The sequence below is a fragment of the Sceloporus occidentalis genome, unplaced genomic scaffold, assembly GCF_023333645.1.
Source record: "Sceloporus occidentalis isolate IW3139 unplaced genomic scaffold, rSceOcc1.0.p SCAF_3, whole genome shotgun sequence".
NCBI lineage: Eukaryota > Metazoa > Chordata > Lepidosauria > Squamata > Phrynosomatidae > Sceloporus > Sceloporus occidentalis.
This window is the reverse complement of record NW_028316983.1, coordinates 220,974,985-220,997,988: the sequence shown is the minus strand read 5'-3', so window position 1 is coordinate 220,997,988 and position 23,004 is coordinate 220,974,985. Positions and strand designations below refer to the sequence as shown.

The 23,004-nt window shown below is 39.0% G+C and overlaps 1 protein-coding gene across 3 annotated transcripts in view; it reads right to left on the bottom strand.

The window, feature by feature from the left end:
- The window catches only part of VPS13B (vacuolar protein sorting 13 homolog B), a 472,964-nt gene that overhangs the window by 250,148 nt on the left and 199,812 nt on the right, over window positions 1-23,004 (bottom strand). For all 3 annotated transcript variants that reach the window (XM_089517705.1, XM_089517703.1, XM_089517704.1), the window contains exons 21-22: window positions 8,243-8,387; window positions 3,407-3,537 (exon numbers count right to left, since the gene is read on the bottom strand). In XM_089517705.1, coding sequence (XP_089373831.1) covers window positions 3,407-3,537; window positions 8,243-8,387 — 276 coding nt within the window. The remainder of the gene's footprint in view (window positions 1-3,406; window positions 3,538-8,242; window positions 8,388-23,004) is intronic.

The following is a 23,004-nucleotide window of genomic DNA, read 5'->3' as shown; positions in this document are numbered from 1 at the left end:
AGCTAAGGAGCAAGAGGGAATTTGTGGACAAGGGAAAGGGATGTAAGAAGGAAGCATGCATTTCTGTAGCTGGTTAGTAATCATGATTAATAAAGAACCTCCCTTACATCTTTACTAAGCTGAATTAAGAAGAAATCATTAGGGATAAATTGAAATTATCAATTAAAAGCACTCACTGACATGGCTTTAGGAGGTCTCCATGAGTACCATCTCTCACAGGAAAAAAATTACAAAGAACTGAATTTGAACAATTATATTTTGACTTTAATAAGCCAGTATAAAAATAAGGATATTGCCTGTGTGAAGTCAAAGGCTTTCATGGCTGGCATCCATGGTTTTTTGTGGATTTTTCGGGCTATGTGAACATGTTCTAGAAGATTTTCTTCCTAACGTTTTGCCAGCATCTGTGGCTGGCATCTTCACCGACACTGGCGAAATGTCAGGAAGAAAATATTCTAGAACATGGCCACATAGCCTGAAAAACCCAGGAAAAAAAAACCCACCAATATTGCCTGTGTTTGCAGCCCTTTTACTTTTCATGTAAACTTTCCTGTAAAATGCTAATTGTAATTAGCATTAATTTTCTATTTCATTTATCTTGAGAATCAGAAGAAGCCAAGATATTAAACAAAATGCAGTTTAATATTCAGACTTTTTCTGAAGCTGTTTGACACAATTTCCCTGTCTGAACAAAAAAATATTTGTAATTTGAGGCTTTCTGGTGTAACTGCTTATACTAGAAAGGGAGGAATGAAGGAACTGGGTGCATAAGGAAACGTTGTATTTAGCCAAAATGTGACAGTTTGTGTCAATCAATGTTCCACATGGAGAAAGGGGCAAGCAGAACTAGTCTTTTAAGAAGCGCACATAAAGTACAAAGACATAGCCATGTAAGTCTTGAAGATCAGTATGCAAAAGGATTTTACAGCATCTTTGAAACTAACTGAAAGATAGAAGTTGGTAGCATGAGCTTTCGTAGACTTGAGCCTACTTCCAAAAGAATCTAAGTATTTATAATGAACTCCTGAGGAAACAAGGTGTGCTTGTGACCAGGAGAATCAAATAAGCAAATAGTATCCAGAAACCAAGACAATTTGTATTAATAGTAAATTATAAATATGGGGCACATGATTCCTTTCTCCATGGGGAACACTGCCATAGACTGCCATATTAAGTACTCACAAAGATCTTTATTGGAGATTCTTCTTATATTCACAGACTTTCACCCAGTACTTTGGGTAAGTAAGACATATCTTACTTACATATGAGTCAACAGTGTGATGAGGCAGCTAATAAGGCCAATGCAATTTTAGGCTGCATCAATAGAAGTATAGTGTCTAGATCAAGGGAAGTAATAGTGCCACTCTATTCTGCTCTGGTCAGGCCCCACCTGGAATACTGTGTCCAGTTCTGGGCACCACAATTAAAATTAAAAAAGGACATTGAAAAACTGGAGAGTGTCCAAAGGAGGGCGACTAAAATGGTGAAAGGTCTGGAAACCATGCCCTATGAGGAACGACTTAGGGAGTTGGGAATGTTTAGCCTGGAGAAGAGAAGGTTAAGAGGTGATATGATAGCCCTGTTTAAACATCTGAAGGGATATCATGTTGAGGAGGGAGCAAGCTTGTTTTCTGCTGCTCCAGAGATTAGAACACGGAATAATGGATGCAAGCTCCAGGAAAAGAGATTCCACCTCAACATTAGGAGGAACTTCCTGACAGTGAGGGCTGTTCGACAGTGGAACAAACTCCCTTGGAGTGTAGTGGAGTCTCCTTCCTTAGAGGTCTTCAAACAGAGGCTGGATGGCCATCTGTCGGGGATGCTTTGATTGTGATTTCCTGCATGGCAGGGGGTTGGACTGGATGGCCCTTGTGGTCTCTTCCAACTCTACGATTCTATGATTCTATGATATCAACTTCCTTGACCATGACTAACTTATTACAGATAATAACAGTCCTTTCCTGGAAAGAACCGAAGCAAGCACACTGTAACTGGCACTGAATAGCTTGACTGTGTTTTCAGATCGGGGGTGGGGGGGGAAACTGCTCCAAACTCCTCTTATGCTATAAGAAAGCAGTTCATCCCACTCATGGTTCACAGGGAGTGTCTGTCATGTACACAACTTTGCTTCTGGAACAGTTTGGACCCAGGAAGGAAGAAACAATCTCCACTAGGAAGTCCTATGACACTTCATGCTGAAGCCCAAGGCTGAAGCTATTTTCTAATGGGTTCTTCAATTTATGTCCTTCTTCCACTGTTAAACCTCCAACTTTGTGTCTCATCTATTCCTTCAGGTGAAGCTTCACCCCCTCCATTCTCTCTCTCACTCCTGTGTTCACATACAGTTACCCCTTTTCTTCAATTACCTCCTAACACTTCTGCTACTTTTTCCACTTTCTCCAATCTCTCTCTCTCCCCCCCCCCTCCATATTCTTGGTCCTTTCTCCCACTGCCTTGTGTCTGCCTCTTCCTTAAGTTTTCTTTAAGTTTCCCAATGATGCTCCACCCTCCCTTCTCTCCCCAGCCATTTCTGTTCCATGGCCTGGGCTGGAGACCTACAGTGCATTCTGACTATGTCATCTCTGAACACCAGCACCTCTCTCAGTTTGCAGATGGTCCACACCTCAACTCGGTAACCCTCCTAACATTCGCTGTTGCTTGGTCATGCCTGCCATAATATGATTTATATCTTCAAATAAAAGTGGAGGAGAAATGCGGTGGAGCAAAACACTGCAGTACATAAACTTTTACTATTAATATTTTTCTTAAATCAATGTGTAAGGTATACTAGATAGGCAGACAGACAGAAAGACAGACAGATGCAAGTATGCAACAAATGCACTATCCAGTAGTCATATATCTCATCAAATAAATTTAAAATGGCTTGTAAGATATGCACAAGAGCAAGGCATTGTAAAAAGTTCACAACTGTGCTCTTATGACTGTTACATGAGACCACACATGACCACATAAAATTACATTTAACCTCTCTTCTCATTGAAACCAAAGCAGTTTTGTAGTTGAATCTGGCTTCATTGCTCTTTATAGAAACAAAATTTGGCAACTTATTTTATAGGGTTTTCAATACAGTTGGGCTAAGGTAGAGGAACATACGGCACTTCCCATCCATATAACCCAAAGTGCATATCTACACAAAGACATGTTTTTGGCACACAAGGCAGAAAATCTGATAAATAGTTCTCCCCATACCCAGCAAGAAAATATAACAAATTAAATCACTAACAATTTGATTCCCTTTTATGTAACCAAAATGTATTCCCTAAGGTAGTTGCTTTACTCTGCCTAGTGGGATGTCTGTCCTTAGATCTGAAAATAAACTAAGATTTCAGAGATTATTAATTGCTTTAATAAATTCATTTCCACACCCCCACCTATAATATCTTACCTGAAGTGTAAGGCGCTTAACTGCATTCCAGACTACTCCAATACATTCTTTCATTCTTTCTTCAGGACTTCTGTTGCAGCTTTCAAGTGAGCTCAACATGGCTTTCATTGGAACTGATAAAGGCCGTGATTCTTAAAAAATACAAGGAAGATAAACTAGTTTCCTGAATCCCGTATGCATCACTTTGCATAGAACAGCCACTATCAAAGTTAAATTAGTCATGATTAAATCCTGAAACAAGTGAGTTTACATCTAATCTGTCCCTTGCTTTCACTATGGTCCAGAACACACTGTAGAAATAATCCCATTTGAGACTGCTTTAACTGTGCTGGCTCAGTGCTAGTGTATCCTGGGAATTCCAGTTTATGTAGTTTATGTGGCACCAGAGCTCTTTGACAGAGAAGGCTAAATGACTCACAAAACTACAATTCCCAGAATTCCTTAGTTATATGTTTTCTGTGACTGGCCTCATTCAGCATTCTGGCTCCAGGATTTTGGACCTGCTAAAGCTTCCCAATAGTTTCCAGTGGCAGCCCCACATAGAATGCATCACAGTAGTCCAAACCTAACAGCATGGGGGAGGGAGGGAGAACCAAGCACTGATGAGCTACCAATACTCAGGGCATCAAACAGGAATCTCCCAGCATCCCTCCAGGAAGGACCAGAACCACTGTAATACTGTCCCCAAGTCTCATCTCAGAGAAGCGGCCCAGAAGGATACCATAGCTGATTGTACAGAAAACCAGAGGTCCAGTAGAACCTACAGGAACACACTCCCTCTGTCCAGTGACCTGCTTAGGTCATCTATCTCCATCCTATAGCTATGGCCTGGAGCAAAATTGAAATGGTCTAGATAAATGAATTTCAACCAGGAATCCCTGGAGCTGGAAAGCTGTACAAACTGAAACATATCCAGTAACACAGGACAAGCAGGTGCCAATATGACATCCATTGGACTTGTATCAACTACCACATCCAAGTCAGAGCAAAATATCTTGTAAATTCCTCACATCAAGCTGCTGAGTGGCCTGTGTTAGAGCTCATAATTGCTGTATTATTTTGTGCAAGATTAGCATGATAGAAATAATTTCATTTTTAATAAAACACGGTATGTTTGACCAATTTGCAAGGAGAAAGATACGGATGAAGAAAAAAGAAAACATTACAATAATACTCTTCAATAAAAGGAATAAAAATGTATTGAAGTCACTACTGCAGGATGAAAACAAAGTGTTTAAGGTGTGGCTAAGCTTGTTTCAATGGATTATTGCTAGCATGTAAAAAGTATACAGGAGAAAGTCTTCCTCCACTGCAATTCTTAAGGGAAAGATCAGATTTAAATAAAAATATTGTCCTCTTTCATGTCTAGTTAACATGGTATCCTTGTTCAAGAAACCACTGCACAGCAGGCAAACACACACAATAGCTCTGAGTAACTGGACAGAATATATGAGTAACCTTTTGAAGTGATTTTCAGTGATTTATCATCTGCCAAATTAGTTTCTCCATTTGCTTAAGCTTAATATTTCAATAAATAGAAGTTTTACTTTCTAATGTTTGCTTGCTGTGTTTTAAACAAGAAGGAATTAAATAAGAAGTGTCAATGGTCCAGGGCTGAATCTCCAAGAATTTTTAGTTACTTTATTATCAATGTTAATGTTTGCTTATTAGTTTTATTCATATTGGTTTTTGACTTATAAATTTGATTGATTGACTGACTGATTCTATTTATGTACTACCCTTCAGCCAGAAGGGTCCCAAGCAACTTACTACTTATTGATTTGACAATTCTTTACAGTAGATTCAATGGATTTTTTCTAGTTGAAACATACAATAGGGTTTAGGTCTTACAATTCAAAATGCATGACTCAAAGAGAAAAGCAGGAAAGGTAGACAGGTCCTCACTGCATGTACAGTGGTTCCTCCGGATTCACAGCCTTGGCACTCGCAGCTTCAGTCATTCACGAGGCCAAGGCTGCGACTCCCTCCCCCCTCCCTTATTGGCATCTTCTGCTCAGTGCTGGGGATTTTAATCAGAGCCTAGGCTGCCCCAGCAGCCATCAAGACTCTCTTTCCCAGCAGCGCTTGGGGCCCAGTGTGTGCATGCCCCACCCCCTCCACCACAGCCAAATGACATTGAGCGCTGCTGGGAAGGAGAGTCCTAATGGCTGCTGAGGCCAATTACAAGCCCCAGTGGCCCGGGCTCCAATTAAAGTTCCCAGCGCTGGGTGGAAGATGCCGGTAAGGGAGGGAGGGAAGACGGAAGGAAGGAAGGAAAGGAGGGAGGGAGGGGGGGAATTTCACAAAGAGTCATGTCCCATTTTCCCTAATAATACCATTGGGGACAATGGGACTTGAATATTTGTGAAATTTCAGATTTGTGGGGGGGCCAGGAACATACCCCCCCATGAATCCGGAGGGACCACTGTAGTGCATTTTCTGACCACTCTGAAAACTCCACTAAGTGTTGCATAGCTGAAAAATTTAGAAACCACCCTCTTACAGGCCCACAATTAAATTACCCTTCAAAACTGCCCCAATACTTCCCTCCAGCCAATTAGACCTTTACCTTAACCCTTGTTATACAGTAACAAATGGAACTGTTATTATCAGTTGCTTCCTCAATTTCCTTGTACAAATTTCCAATTCCTTATGCATATTGTGGATCATTTGCTTGATTGCATTAGGCCAGGGGTAGGCAACCTTTTTCAGCCGGGGGCTGGGTTGCTATCCCTCAGACAACGGGGGCCGAAGCCAAAAAATAAATAATTATATATATATATATATATATATATATATATATTAAAAAATTAATTAAATAAATAAACCAGGACAAATGTAGGACAAAATTTTCAAATAGAGGACACTTTTTTAAATTAAAAAAAAAAGGGAGGACTCACAAAAAATTTTGCTGATTTTTAAAAAATGTTAATATAAATGCATGTTTCGGAGGCTTCTATAGACAATTGCCCCCCTTGCCCGCCGCTTGCCCCCTTGCCTGCTGCTTGCCCCCCCTTGCCTGCCTCCTCCTGGTAGGCCAAAGGCTCCGGCGGCAATCGGCGGCAGGACCAGGCTGGGGCCGGTTCCAAGGCCTTGCCGGGCCGCATCCGGCCCGCGGGCCGCAGGTTGCCTACCCCTGCATTAGGCAGTACATGTTACATCCAGTTCAATGGTTCCGTTACGCTCTGGAAATCTTCTACTCAATCTGAAGCCACCAACAGCTTTGTCTAGTTCTTTTTAGAGTTCACACCTTCTGTTGTGATGATAATAGTTTATGTATGAAGATACTGAAGATTATGATTATCTAGTATCTCTTTCAACAAAGGGAAATGCTTTCTTTTTTCTGATTCATATACCCTTTTCTTAATTTTTCTTTCAACTGTTGCTAGGTGACTCAAACAGCATAGATAACTAAGGAACACAGTGGACAGATAAATAAACTGTTGATGGTTATAATGGGTAGAACTGCAAGAGAAAATCTGTTCTTATATCACTTTGTGCACATATTTCACTGTTGTTATATACTGAACAAATGTTAAAAATAGTTTATGAGACAAAACCTTGGCTGAACTAAAAACAATGTTCTACAACATTTCAAAAAGTGTTACATTTCCGGAGCTCTGCTGAATGCTCAGTAAGGGAAACAGATGCCTGGGGAATATTTTGCGATGGGTAGGTCTTGACCCAAGGATGACATAACCTTTTGGCTGTCTCCAAAGTACAGAGGAATAAAAAAATGTCAGCTGAAAAAAAATACTGGGAATTCAAGAGGCAAGGCCATTTAGTTTGAGGGCAACGGCTGTATCTCTTAGTGTATTTATAAAATATGCTTTATTTTTCTACTCCCACCCCCTTACAGTTGCAGTTGCCACAGGTTTTCAAACAAGGACATAACAGAATTTCAAGACTTCTGTAAGAACACAAGAGGCAATTTTTGTTTCTAGGGTTTCTCAATATGGAGCTCACTATCTTTATTCCATTAATTTTAAGTTTTGATGGATAGCAGCAGAAATTTTAAATAAACCCAGGTAAATTATTTGAAAAGACACTGTTTCTGACACATTTTTTGTCATCAACAATCTTAAGTGCTAAACTATGGTAGCATTATACAGGATCCACAATTGCCCCAATATGTTGGTGTATCCATGTCCTCCTTCGGAAAAGAAGAAGAGGCAGTCACTAGCTATAACTTAAGCAACACCAAAAGAGTTATTACAGTAATTCTGTCTCCTCAGGGCAAATGTAGGTCACACTGGAAAAATCCATATCAGCAGTAAGTATTACAGGAATCTTACAAAGGGAAAATCATAAGAACCAACCAGATCAGATTCAAAGTCCATCTAATCTAGCATCCCATTTCCCAGAAATACCCCCAAGCAGCAAAGAAGCACAAAGCCCCGAAAATTAGGTAAGAGACAGCAACATGCTCAGTGAGCTTTGTGCTTGAAAAAGGATCTGAACTCAAACTACAGAGAATATTCTGCCACTATACAGCATTTCCCCTTGCTTATACTAATGTGTTGGGTTACAAAAAAAATAAAAACAAAATCTACTATATTCACTATAGTTATCTTATATATATATATATATATATATATATATGCTTGATATGAGCTATTATTGTATTGGGGGGTGTATTAAATGATGTTATATTCAAGCTGCTATTAGTTACAAAACTGTGACCTTGGAATCAAAAATCTAACCATTTAAATACTAGAAATTGTACATTTAGCTTTCCATGCTAACAGAGAAAATATACTGTATTTGTGCAACTGAACCTGCTGGGATGTACACAATTTTCAAGACTGGCCTGATTTAATTGAAAATAGAACATACCTGTTACCGTTTTTGTTTTGACAGGGCTGCTGGCATATTCAGAGGCCTGATTTGATTGCTGCTTAGCCAATGGGGTGCTTCCAACTGACGCCTCATCTTCTTTTTTCCTTGTTACTGATGTCCCCAGAGAAACAGAGCCAGATTGCTAGAAGCAGAGGGGAAAAGCTACAGTGACTAATTCAAAAGCTATGAACAGAATATTAGAAAGCATACTTACTATCACATACTTCCTATAATATTATAAACAGTTACTTCATTGTAAATTTTCAAGAAAAAGTTTTGACTTCATAACTTAAGCACACAGTATGCCAAAGCAAATTCAACATTAAAAACTGGATTGATGAAATGCTTTAATAGCCTGTTTCTTACAAACAAGCAGCTTTCATTTGTTCTTACAATTACAGATAATGTTTTGAAACATCTTTTTGTAATTAAAATGTAAAGATAATTAGAACCTTTGAAAAGGCAAATTACAACTTCTGAAGAAAAGTCTCATTCTGCATTGCTAATTCCAACTCTACATTTGCACAATGGGTACAAAACTGTTAGAAAAGTAGCAATTGTATCAATTCACTTTAGGTTAGGGAGAAGCGAATACACAAAATAGAATTCAGACCTACTCTGGTCTCCTTCCCAGACAGCTGGTTGGCACCACCATAATTTTTCTAATACAGCTCCATGGCCTGGGATTTGGATCAGAAGTGGAAAACACCAGTTGCTTACATTTAAGTGTGGTTCTTAGAGTGGACATTTGTGAACTCACACATATGGGATTCTTTGTTCCTGTGCAGTCCATTTTCAGAGACTTCTAGCACGTCCTCTTTGGCTAAAGGTCCATCCCCACCTCCAAACTTCACATGTTCTGTACAGTTCCTACTCAAACCTCCTAAGTTCTATGTCCACCAGAATGACCAGCAACCAAGGAAGTCAAATATGGCAGCAGAGCAAAGGCAGGTGGGTTGTGTAAGCTACTTGCATTTCTTCTTCATGGTCTCTGTATATCTCAGATGTGGGAGACTGGCAAGCTATACACACCTGGACAGAGGGAGATTATGCTCATGATGACAGAAGAATAGACAAGCCAAAAGAAGCAGAATCTTTGCTCTCAACATCAAGTCTGTAATGCTTGCAAAGGCATGTTTATGAGCCCAAGTAGCTGCTTGGCAGATAGTCTGAATAGGCACATAAGCCAAGAAAGGAGATGAAGTGGAGAAAGCACATGTGGGATGGGAACAGACAGAAAAAGGCTCTGGCTTCCTGACAGTCTAGGAAGATGGTAGCTGCCACTCATATGGAAATGTGCTATAAACAAGCTTAATAATATTGCTTAGGAGTTCTATAGCAGACAAAGAGTCTAGGAGATTTCTTGAAAAGTTTTATTTGATCAACATAGAGGGCAAGGACATGTCTGACACCTAGTGTATGGCAAGCCCATTTATTGTCAGTTGATGGGTTTGGGAAGAAAATCAGAAGTGAGAACTTCTGATACAAATTAAACGATGAAGCCACTTTTGGAGTGAAAGTGACATCCAAAAAGAAGGCCACCTAGTCTTTGTGGAACTGCAAGAGTGGTGCATCTACCCTCAACGTGGCCAATTCACTGGCCCACCTGGGAGAGGGGAATGGCATAAGGAACACAGTCTTCCATATGAGTAGATGCAAGTCACATGATGCTAGCAGTTTAAAAGGATGTCTCATCAAATGGGGGAGAATCAAGTGTAAATCCCAGGCTGGAGCAGAAGGTGTTCACAAAACAGTTGAAGAAAAGTTTAACTAAAGAGTGAACACACCAAGAAGGAAAATCTTGGGCTCATATCAGTGCTGAGAGAGCTGCCATACTAACCTGTATCAAAGAGACTGAGAGGCCCTACAACAGGGGTAGGCAACCTTTTTGAGCCGGGGGCTGGGTTGCTGTCCCTCAGACAACTGGAGGGCCAAAGCCAAAAAATAAATAATTAAATATTTTTAAAAACAAATTAAATAAATAAATAAACTGGAAGAAATGTAGGACAGAATTTCAAATGGAGGACACTTTTTTTTTAAATATGGAGGACACTCTAAAAAATTTGCTGATTTTTTTTAAAAATGTTAATATAAATGCATGTTTCGGAGGCTTCTATAGACAATTGCCCCCCTTGCCCGCCGCTTGCTCCCCTTGCCTGCTGCTTGCCCCCCCTTGCCCGCCTCCTCCTGATCGGCCAAAGGCTCTGGCAGGAATCAGCGGCAGGACCGGGCTGGGGCCGGTCCCAAGGCCTTGCCGGGCCACATCCGGCCCGCGGGCCGCAGGTTGCCTACCCCTGCCCTACAATGTCAAAGAGGACAGGAACCGAAAAGCGTGTTTAATGGAAACCCAGTGCCAGTCCCCATTAAAGTTCTGGAGGAAAGAGGGGAAATGTTTCCAATTATAGTAGAATGACTTCCTAGTTGACTTTCTAGATGCAGAGTGAAGGATGGGGGATGGTAATCCCTGCTGGGAAATATGCTCCAAGCCACGAAGGAAGGGTATGAAGATGCAGACATGGAATTTGGCCTCTGATTTGGATGAGCAGATCCCAATACAAAGCTGTGAAAGCGACAACAGGACCGGTGTAGGAGCATGGCAAACCATGGCTGTTGAAGCCACTGAGTGGTCATTAGAATAAAGTCTGCATTATTATCCCATTTCTTCACTAGGACCTAAGTCAAGCACCTTTCATTTCTCCCTGTCAAAATTCTTTTTGCTACTTTTGGCCCAGCTCTCTAATCCGTTGAAGTCATTTTGAATTCTGATCCTGTCATCTGGAGCTATCCCTTCTAATTTGATGTTATCTGCAAATTTGATAACCATGCTCTCTATTCTTTCAATTCATTGATAAAGATACTGAATAAAACTGGCCCAGGACAAAACCCTGGGCATCCCATTAGTCACTTCTCTCAAGGAGGAAGAGGAGCCATTGGTGAGTACCATTTGGGTTTGGACGGTCAACTAATTAAAAATCCATTTAATAGTTGTATTTTATCCCACATTTTAAAGCTTTTTTGAAAGAATATCATGGAAGAACTTGTCAAAGGCCAGGGGTAGGCAACCTTTTTGAGCCGGGGGCCGGGTTGCTGTCCCTCAGGCAACTGGGGGGCCGAAGCCAATAAATAAATAATTAAATAATTTTAAAAATAAATAAATAAACCGGGACAAATGTGGGACAAAAATTTCAAATGGAGGACACTTTTTTAAAAAATGGAGGACATGCGAAAAATTTGCTGATTTTTTAAAAAATGTTAATATAAATGCATGTTTCTGAGGCTTCTATAGACAATTGCCCCACTTGCCCGCCGCTTGCCCCCCTTTGCCCGCCTCCTCCTGATAGGCCAAAGGCCCCACGCCCTCACGCGAGAGGCCAAAGGCTCCTGCAGCAATCGGCAGCAGGACCGGGTTGGGGCCGGTCCCAAGGCCTTGCCGGGCCACAGGTTGCCTACCCCTGCATTACATCCATAGCATTCCCTTTATCTACCAAGCTTGTAACTCCATGAATAGGGGAAAAAAAGGAATATACCATCAAGTCAACATGAGAACTGCACAAATGGGCAAAGCTTGGCATTTAAACTGTGTGTAGAACTTTATGCACCTTATGATAAATCATAATTATCGGGCATATTGTCAGTAAATACCAATATATTAGTATTTAGAAAAAATATCCCAATAATTCAATACAAAATATTATTTAAACATAACTTTGTTGCATACAACAGGCACCTGCGTTATGGAATTTCTCATTAGCTTTATCATCATCATCACCACCACCACCACCACCACTGTACTGAATCTGTTGCTGAGCTGGTTAGTGAGAAACCTAACACATTGCACACACTATTTTCTGCAAAATAAGTTAGTATGAATCAAGATAATGTGCTTGTTAGTTTTTCCAAATCTAAGACAATTCATTTAGAGGAAGATGGTAGTGAAAAAAACTCACAATGAAGAAAAAAAAAGTTAAATAACTTCTATAGCCAACAAATATTAACAAAATCTTTGGGGCATTCCTTTTCCCTATCAGAAATTTCAGTTTCTACGTATAAAACAACGTATCCCAGTTCAGTCATTCTTATAACATGTACAGATGTGTCTCAGTTTGCATTGCCCCAATGCAAACGATGTAGTGCTGAGGGGAGCAGTGAGCAGCTGGAGTCAGCTTTCTTCATTTGGTAAGCCTGCTGGAGAGGACACAGAAGACAATGTGCTGTGTCTCCTATAAATCTCCTATTGCCAATAGTGCTACTATGCCAAATATGAAGGAACACTGGAAACCTGAAAAAAATACATGAGACAGTGTGACTAGCTGATGCAAAATATGGACTGAAGATGTTGGTGCCATGATGGAGATGGATCAATCACAGTGAAATGATGGGGAAAAGAAAGATTATCAAAGCCAAAGAAAGCTGGAAAAAATTAGTGCTGATCTGGACAATGAAACAGCTGTTTCATCTTTGATCACTGAACTCAGGCTTGAAGTTGATGTTGATGACACCCAATACAATTTTGCCAGCTTTCTGGCAGTCCTGGCTGTAGCTATAAAGTAAATGAAAGATCAATCTTAAACTTGGTGGGAAATGATCAAAATGTTGGGTTACAGCCACAAACCCACAAGGAAATTGCAGCTTGAAAAAATAGCAAATGACAACAGCACCTACAGCTGGATAATATGAGAAGGATTTTGTTGCAAGTTACATTGATTCACTATTTCTTATGCGCAGCCACCTTAACATTACAGAACATCACACTTGTCAAGCAATCAACAAGAAAACTAACGAATTGGATGTATTTATGAGAATTATACATGCAAATTGTGGAGTAGCTTTTACTAACTAAATCACAAAGCTGCTTTTGTAATGGAGAAAAAAAGAGGCAGGATTGTTTTGCATAAAGACATGGTGACAAAACAATCTGCAAGTAACTAAGCAATGATCCATTCCAAATTTTCTACCCATCAGTAAGAAAATAAAGTATCTGAATAATTGCAAAAGCACATGAAGGTATTTCAGTTGTATTTATAGACAATGAACTGATGTCATAAAACTGGTACAAAGTGTTAGTATCATGTAGAAGAAGGCATGGTAAAAATTAAATCCATTTTTAATGTCTTTTACCAAGAAAACCATATGATGAGACAGTCAAAAATGAAACAAGAGATTAAACTACCAGGTCAGAAGGCACTGTGGATAATTATACAGCTGCACTCAAGCCACAAAGATGTTCAGCTGTTGTCATCATAGGTGAAAGCAAAGTCCAAAGCCATACAACACATATCATAGGAACTTGGAACGTGAAAAGAATGAATCAGGAGAAGTTAGACGTGGTAAAATAAGAACTGGAACCTGTAAACATTGCAATACTTGGGGTGAGAGAGCTAAAGAAGACAGGGATGAGACATTTCGAGTCAGATAATTATACAGTGTGTTCCTGAGTGAATGAGAATCTAAAAAGAAATGAGTCAACATTAACAGCGAGGAGAGATATACGAAAAGCAGTCAAAGGATGTAATACAAAGTCTGATCAAATAATATCAATAAGAAGTTGAAGGCTTCATGGCCGGAATCCATAGTTTTTTGTGGGGTTTTCAGGGAAAACCCATGAATATAACCATAATCCGAGTTTATAATCCAAACTCCAGAAACCTCTCTCCACAGATTCTTGTAGACATTGAATAGCATGGAAGACAAAACCAAGTCTCAAAGGAACCAACAGAGACACTCTCCAATGTCAATCAGGGTGACAAAAACCATCTGTCCCGTAATCAAGCCTGAAACCAGACCGAAATTGATTCCGATAATCTGTTTCATCCATGCACCTAGGGAAGAAAAGTTGTTTCTTCCCCTTTCAGTAGTTATCTCTATCAGAAGCTACTTTTTTAAATCTCCAAAGTTTAGAAAATACTTTCTTAATTCAATAACAGAAGAGATAAAATATAAATAGAAAGAAAATCTAGAGTGGGCAGAAGGAAGTAGCATATGCTTTCTGAAAAAATATATCTTTTAACAGTGCTGGAGGAGGTTAGACTATGACATATTTTAGCTGCATTCAATGCAACAGAATGTAAGAATTCTCACATTCAGAATATTACAGTACGATCTATGTGAATATGTCCATTTTATGTCTCAAAAAGAGCTGGGATGATGGCATCATGCTCTTTTGTTTCTTAGAAATCTGTAAATTGAATTAGGGTCCTGAAAAATGTTGTTGGTGTTGCTGTTGTGTACCTTCAATTAGTTTCAAACCTATGGCAACCCTAAACCGAACCTATCATATTGTTTTTTTAGCAAGATTTATTCAGAGAAAGGTTGCCTTTGCCTTCATCTGAGGCTGAGAGGGTGTGACTTACCCAAGGTCACCCAGTGTGTGTTTGTGGCTGAGCGGAGAATCAAATCCTGGTCTCTAGAGTCGTAATCCAGTACACCATGTTGGCTCTCCTGAACAGTACATCCTGTTTTGTTGTTTGTTGTTGTCTGCCTTCAAATCATTTCCGATTTATGGCAACCCTACAGTGAACCTATCATGAGGTTTTCTTGGCGAGATTTGTTCAGGGGGGGTTTATCATTGCCTTCCCCTGAGGTTGAGAGCATGTGACTTGCCCAAGGTCACCCAGTCGGTTTTATGGTTAGGTTGGGAACTGAACCCTGGTCTCCAGAGTCATAGTCCAACATCAAACCACTACGCCATGCTGGTTCTCAATGTTATCATTTTAGGAATACATTACTAGTGAAAACAAAAATAGTCTGAACCTTAACCTCATTGAAGACTAACATTTCAACTTTTTTTTCAATGTAATTAATGGCTGCTAAAACTGAACAAAATTCAATGGGCTGTTTCAGAAGTGATGATATGACAGGCAGGGTTTTATTGGGATCAAGCAATATGCTGCCTAGTCACTCCTATTCAGCTCATTCTACAAGCAGAACAGCCAAACAGACCATGGACCCTTTCTATATGGTTTAACATGATGTCTGCTTTTGGGGTTCTGGAAGAGTGTGGAAAGTTCCTTTTAAGAAGAATGAATACAATAACATGCTGAATCAATTTGAAACTGAGCAGTGGTAAGATAATGCTGAGCATCCCAGAGGAGGCCAGAGGTATGGCCCAATAGGTATGGCTCTACATGTGACTTCTCTTTATACAATGTGTGACAGGGAACTTTTCTGTCTAAGTGATCTCCACCAGAGAACTATATTTCAAGGGATGCCAACAAATCCAAAACACTACTGTTCTTTTTTACTGCAGATATTGTCTTGATGTAGACCAGATGGTTATAGTACAAGATATATGGACACATCCTTTTGCCCTTCTTCTTTTAAACAGTCACAGGATTGTACGGAACGCAAAACAATTACATGGCTTTTATTTAACCTTTTTTAGTTCATTGCTATGGAAAACATATAAAGCCACAAAGCAAGCATTATGGAGTATATTTTCAAAGCAGGGGAAGAGGTTTTATATTTGTTGAAGTCAATGGGATTTATGTGGCTAGAACCACATGTAGCTCTTGGAACATTAACTAGACTGTAAAAAACAAAATAAAAATCCCAATTAGACTGATCTTTGAAGTGAATTTTAACAAATTTGGATTTGTAATTGGTTGACCAGCTGAAACCAAAGGGTACTCAGCAATGGCTCCTCTTCATCCAGGAGAGAAGTGACTAGTGGGGTGCCACAGGGTGCTGTCCTGGGTCCAGCGATATTCAACATCTTTATCAATGATTTGTATGACAGAATTTGGGGCATACTTATCAAATTTGCAGATGACACCAAATTAGGAGGAATAGCTAATACCCCAGAGGACAAGCTCAAAATTCAAAATTACCTTAATAGATTAGAAAGATAGAAAAAATGGGCCAAAGATAACGAAATGAATTTCAACACAGAGAAATGTAAATTACTGCACTTAGGGTGGGAAAATGAAATGCACAGATATAGGATGGGGGACACCTGGCTGAATGAGACTGCATGTGAAAGGGATCTAGGAGTCCTAGTACACCACAAGTTGAACATGAGTCAACAGCGTGTTGTGGCAGCTAAAATGTCCAATGTGATTCTAGGCTGCATCAACAGAAGTATAGTGTCTAGATCAGGGGAAGTAATAGTGCCACTCTATTCTGCTTTGGTCAGGCCTGACCTTGAATACTGTGTCCAGTTCTGGGCACCACAATTCAAAAAGGATGTTGAGAAACTGGAGTGTGTCCAAAGGAGGGTAACTAAAATGATGAAGGGTCTAGACCATGCCTTATGAGGAGAGGCTTAGGGAGCTGGGGATGTTTAGCCTTGGGAAGAGATGGTTAAGAGGTGATATGATAGCCCTGTTTAAATATTTGAAGGGATGTCATATTGAGAACGGAGCTAGCTTGTTTTCTGCTGTTCCAGAGAATAGGACCCAGAACAATGCAAGCTACAGGAAAAGAGACTCCAGCTCAACATTAGGAAGAACTTCCTGACAGTAAGGGCTGTTTGACAGTGGAACACACTCCCTCAGAGTGTAGTGGAGTCTCCTTCCTTGGAGGTCTTTAAGCAGAGGCTGAATGGCCATCTGTCAGGGATGCTTTGACTGTAAATTCCTGTATGGCAGGGGGTTGGATTGGATGGCCCTTGTGGTGTCTTCCAACTCTATGATTCTATGATTCTAAATATTCCCAATTTAGCCTTTTCTCTAAATAAACACTAATTATTTTATACTCTATTTAAAACTAAAATTAAAGATCTGAACATATGAATTAGGAATATTTATTTCCAGATGGATTAAAATGAAGCAAAATGAAGTGGGAAATGGGTTGGTGTAATATAGTAGCCAAAACGTCTGAGTAGGACTGTGGAGATTCTGATTCAAATGTCCATTCTGCCAATTAGGTCAGTAGATCTTCTTCGGTGAACTGTCTCAGCTTAATTACAGTGGTCCCTTCTTTTACGCGGGGGATCCATTCTGGAACACCCCCCCCCCCCGTAAAAGAAATTGTGCGTATGCTTGGGCCCCATTAGAAGTAATGGGGCTCATGCTTGCGGTGGTGGGGTAGCATTGCGGCGTGACACAGGCGCACATGCCATTGTTCCTTCCGGCATGCAGCACAGCTTCTTTCACTGCTGCTTTCGCGTACGCTGCAAGCAACATATAATGTGCCTGCGTATGACGCGGGCGCACTGTACTTCACAGATATATTATGAGAATGAAATTGTAGAAGAGAGGAAAATCATGTACATCACCATGAACTGTTCAGAAGAAAAGCAGGATATAAATGTAATAAATACAATTATTAATAAATAAGATCAGCCTGCAGATGCTTGATTGGACCTAATGATGTCTGTACACAGTTAGTACCCACGGTGGAAAACAAATGTGTCTTCCAGCACCTTTTTGGAGGATAGATCTATTATAAATTAAGTATTTCCATACTTTAAAAAATATCATCATGGCAATCATGAAGTTCTCCAGATGTTGTTAGATTGCATGTTCCTGCAGCCCTAGCCAACATCGTCAATGGCGAAGCATGTTGGAAGTTGCAGGATTCCCATTCCCGCTTTCATGGTTCCACAAATGGAATAAAGTAGATGTTTATGATTCCCTTTATTCTTTCCAAGAACACTTTCTTTGCATTTCAGCAATGACAGCTAAGGGCATCAGTTATCTACTTCTATTTATTATTTGCTACTAACTTTTAATAGCTATATCTGTGACAAATTCATTTTCATAAAGTAAAGATTGGTCTGTGACACAAAATGATATTGCTGCAATGAAGTTTTAGTTTAGTCATTGAAAATATTACTACTTATATAAACAAAATAACACACAAATATACAAAAGGAGTCTCAGAGGAGGAAAAAACAGTATCGAGAGAACTGAACATCCCCAAGTGGCGTGGAATCCTGACTGTCAGATGGAGTGAAAAAATAGAATAGGGCAACAGATTATTGTAAATAAAGACAGACTTACTAGCTTTAAGAAGCCAAGAACACTTGAGTAGAACCTTTCAACACTGCAACACTGAACTGAGTATGTATCACCTTTTAATAATAATAATAATAATAATAATAATAATTTGTTTTATTTATATACCGCTATTCCAAAGATCATAGCGGTGAACAGCAAGTAAGCTAATTAGCAAGTAAGCTAATTTGCCCCCAACAGTCTGGGTACTCATTTTAGCGACCTCGGAACGATGCAAGCCTGAGTCGAGCTTGGGCCCTTTTGCTGGTCTTGAACTCGCAACCTTGTGGTTTTGAGTGAATGGCTGCAGTACAGGCATTTAACCACTGCGCCACCAGGGCAGTGTAATTGTAATTACAAAGGATTACAAACTTCAAATGTAATTAAAAATGCAATCCCAAGACCAGCAAAATTAAACCTATTTTTATATGATAATTTAGCCAACTGCGAAGATCATCAGCACTGGAGTGGAAAGATGCTATCAGATAAGTTGACAGAGCAAAGATTTGTTCCTGCCAAATGAGTCATTATGAAATACTGTGGCAAAGCAGACACAAATGTAGTGTATATTAACATGACATGAGGGAGGCAATCATGGAATGAAGTAGAATCTTTTCACCTAAAAAGCTAGAGTTGTGCTTCTGAAAAACCATCAATCAAAAAGGTAAAGTGAGTAAGTGGCAGGAAATTTGGTACTGTCTGGTGCTACGACTCCCACATTTTCTTTCCACTTGCTATGCTGGCTGGAGCTTCTGTACTTAGTTTGAAGGGCCATATCTACCAGTGTTGTATAAGAACCTATAAGGGTGGAGGAAAAGACAGCATAATGGAAAATCAGCACTTAAAACAGGGGGGAACATTTAGCATTCTCATAAAAGAGTCATGCCCAGTTCCTGTATCCCACCTGCAAATTAAAGTCTTGTGTATAACAATTTTAACATTTAGTCACGTTTTCCAATCTATTTTGGCATAATAAAAATATTTGAGTATTCAAAAAATATTGAAATTATAGTATTTAGAAAATAATATGAATCTGAATATAACTTTATTAGAAATGTTAATAAGTACAAAAGGAGTATCAAATATATTAAATAAATCTATTACATTTTAAGGTATTGCTCTTTGTTAATAAATGTATTAAAAGACTAATATTAAATGCAGTGTAACAAAGCAAATAAAAAAACTTATTATTCTAGTTCCAAACAGAGTATGCCTACAAAAACTGACTGAATGTATATTAATATTGGTTTGCTATTCAGCAAAACTGATGCAAAAGATTTGCTTTAGTTGGGATTCAGGCTGTGTAAGTTATAATGTGAAGTATATTCATATTAATAAAATGCAAAGTAAAATGTGCAAATTGTAAATAAATATCACTAAGATAGTGCAGCTGTTCTAGATTCGTTATAGCTTAGCTCTCCTTCCATGCTGTCTGAACATGACAGACCACAGGCTGACCTAGTTCAAAAGGAGGCTGGTTAAGATTGCTACTATTATAGCAACTTCATTCTGAACATAAATCAGTAATTACACTGATCTTGAAAACAATACTGGACAATCAAGAAGGTGGCATCTCTAATGAGTTACTGCTTCTTAGAAACATAAGTTTTCCTAGTGCTTTAAAAATTCAAGATTTTCTAATCTCTAAAATTATCCAGAGAGAGAAAGCAAATGGGATCCAACAAAAAAGATTGTAAGTTATCTAATAAAAAGCACCTTCAAAGCACTGAAATACTTTATTTCATAAATAAATAGCTTTTAAACATATTTGTTTAGCTGACAAGATAAGTTAATTTGTGGAAGGTTAATGCAAGGATATTTGCTGGTTTCACCCAGTGCTCAATCCCATACCAGCAAATCCTTCATCCCTCTAGAAATGCCTTTTCAAGTTGTTTGGAGGTATATTTGGAGAGAGGCTATCATAAAAAAATGTAAATCATTTTTCTACCTGTTTCACTGCCTGAAATTTCCTGGTATCACTGCTGTCCTATAACTATTAATCTATCAGATTGTTAACATATCAAATTGAAGTGTTTCTTATGTGAAAATGGAAACACAGTTTTATCAGCTAAACCAGCATTCATACACCATGTGCAGAGTAATTATAAGTGGACAATTAAAGGGGAAAATATAAACTTATTTGCCATAAAGCTAAACTTTTTGTAGAGCTAAAAAAATTTTAAGAGTAAAAACAAATAAATAACATATTTTACTAGTGACCAGTGAAGAAAAGCAAAATGCATTATGCATATTTATGCAGGCATTCATCGACTTTGTCATGGATTTCATTTTTTAGTGAATATCCACATTGTTCAATACTGAAAATTAAAAAAAATGTTCAGATGCATGTGGAAGCCAAATACGGATATGGAAAAACATCCTCTTTGCCCCTAAAGCAGTAACCACATAGTTGCAACAGGAACTACATACATCCTTACCCAAATATGTAACAGCCACCACAATTTGGCCTACATTTTTATGTGTAGTGGGGAAAGCGCATATTTAAAACAATATGCTGCATTTTGAAAGTACGTTCCTCCTAACTAAAGTTATATTGAAAATTTATATTCAGACCTACAATAGCAATGTTCTCCACTGTTCCACATTCATATCAAAATGGTTAGGGTTCACAAAATAATTCCATTTCTAACTTTTTACAACTGTAAACTACTAGAGAAAAGCATGACATTGCAATATTTTTATTTAAACTATTTTAATTCTATTTGCAAATAAATGTCTACTATAATGATAGTACCATTTGGTTAAGGTGGGAATTATCCCATTTTGTCCTTTTAAAAAGATGTAACCAATTACCTGCAATAATTCCTCTTTCCAAATAATATTTCAAGCATGCCAACAGAACATAGGTGTTGGGGACATATACAAGGAGGGTAACTCTAATGACCTTAACAGTGTTAAAGTTATTTTCACGCTAGTATCTATTTTATTATTTGTCTATATTGAACTGGTTTTGGAATTATTTAAAACAAAAGTACTGCATGGAATATTTTCTTAACACAGATTCTTCATAAAAACTATTGAAAAGACAGGAGAATTGAGCAGGTTCTTTTAATGGATCTTCCTTGATTACACTGACAATCAGATTCAATGTATTTATTAACACAATAACATCCTTGAGTATCTTCACACTACCTTTCAGTTTCAAATGACTTTAATGTCTCAAAGTAGCTTGCAGAACAAAACAGAAAAATCACACAGAGACTGGATCTATGCTGTTTTCCTTAACTATCAACATCCCTCAGTCAAAGTCAATTATCTGGGTTGTATCTATTGACATCTGGTGAGTCTGTTTCCAAGCCTTGAGCACTACTCAACATCTGATGGTGATGAGGAGATATATAAAACTTATTACTGAGAAGCTGGGAGTTTTTAATATGGTTTATAGTTTAGGTTTGTGGGTCTTCTTTATCTTCTCAGCATGATAACAAATCCATGGTAATTGTCAGAGTTCTGGAAAGGAGAGGGGAGGAGACAAATGGATGTTGGTCTTATTCAAGCTAACGGAAAGGATTCTGTTTCCTTTATGGACAACTACAGAGGAATAATTCCCAAGGCAAATCCATGAAAGTAGATAATACATCAAAGAAAGGTTATTAGATATATTTCCTTCCTTGATAACATTGATGATTTTTTTTGTTTTAGATCACAATAAAATACATATATATTATGCAAAAATACATGATTGAATAATGAAATAAAACCAGATTTTTTTACTCAATGAAAAATCAACCTAACGAGGAATATCTAAAAATATGAATTTGTTTGTAAATTTTCCTTGTTATTGATAACCACATGCCTATATTCTGTCAATAAGAAGCAGGCAAAGAATGAACAAAGCTAGCTCTAAAACATGAGATACAAGGAACAACACCCCCCTCCCAAAGACCATCAACTTCTACTGCACAAGCAACTGAAAACATGAGAACCTTTTAGCTAGGGATCATTCCAGCCTAGGTTCAAGTTCTAGAGTACTTCACATACCACAGTTAAGTGGAGGAATCACAAGCCATCCCAAATCCTCTTGGGCACTGGTCAAAACTCTAGAATATAAGAAAGCACTGGCTTACGTTTCTTGTAGCTGAAGAACTAGTCTCTTATCTTAACATAATACAGTTTGTTGTCATATTTTTCATATCTAGAACCACGGTCAGCTCCACCACTAAACATACTGAAGCGCCTGTGTCTTGTAGCACATTCTGAGGGAAGGGAGCAGAATGGACAGAACTGTGTGCATCATGTAGCCTGTCTTTCCCCCCCTCGATATAGGGATTTTGTCAGCGCAACAGCTGGGGTCCAACAACCACTGTCAGCAACTCAAACGAGTCCTGGGGTTAAACCCTTGGAGCAGAGCTGGCAAATTTCCAGAAGCCGAAGCGTGGCTCCAAAGTCCAAGTTGGGATGACAGCAACTGGATGTCTTCCAGGAACTGCAGCAATGCAGGAACCTCCGGGGACACACAGCAAACCGATGCTACAGCTTCTTCTGATAAACCACCAGAGAAACTAAGTCTCCCAAAGTGCTCTTTATTCACAGTGCTATTATACAAAACTAGATCTCTAAAACTCCAAAACATACCAATCCAACTCCTACTTCAAACCCACAAGCAATCCCTTGCAACCCCTGGGTTTATATAGTCTCCAGACCATGTGGTCTCCCAAACCCAGTGAGTTCAGGTGTGTAACCATGTCATGTGTCTCCTGTGCAATCTAGACACATAGTTTCATCATCCATGGCTACGTGCACTTGGACATTGAAGTGTCCTTGAGACAATGAGCTTCAGCTGTGCTGATCAGCCTTGCCACT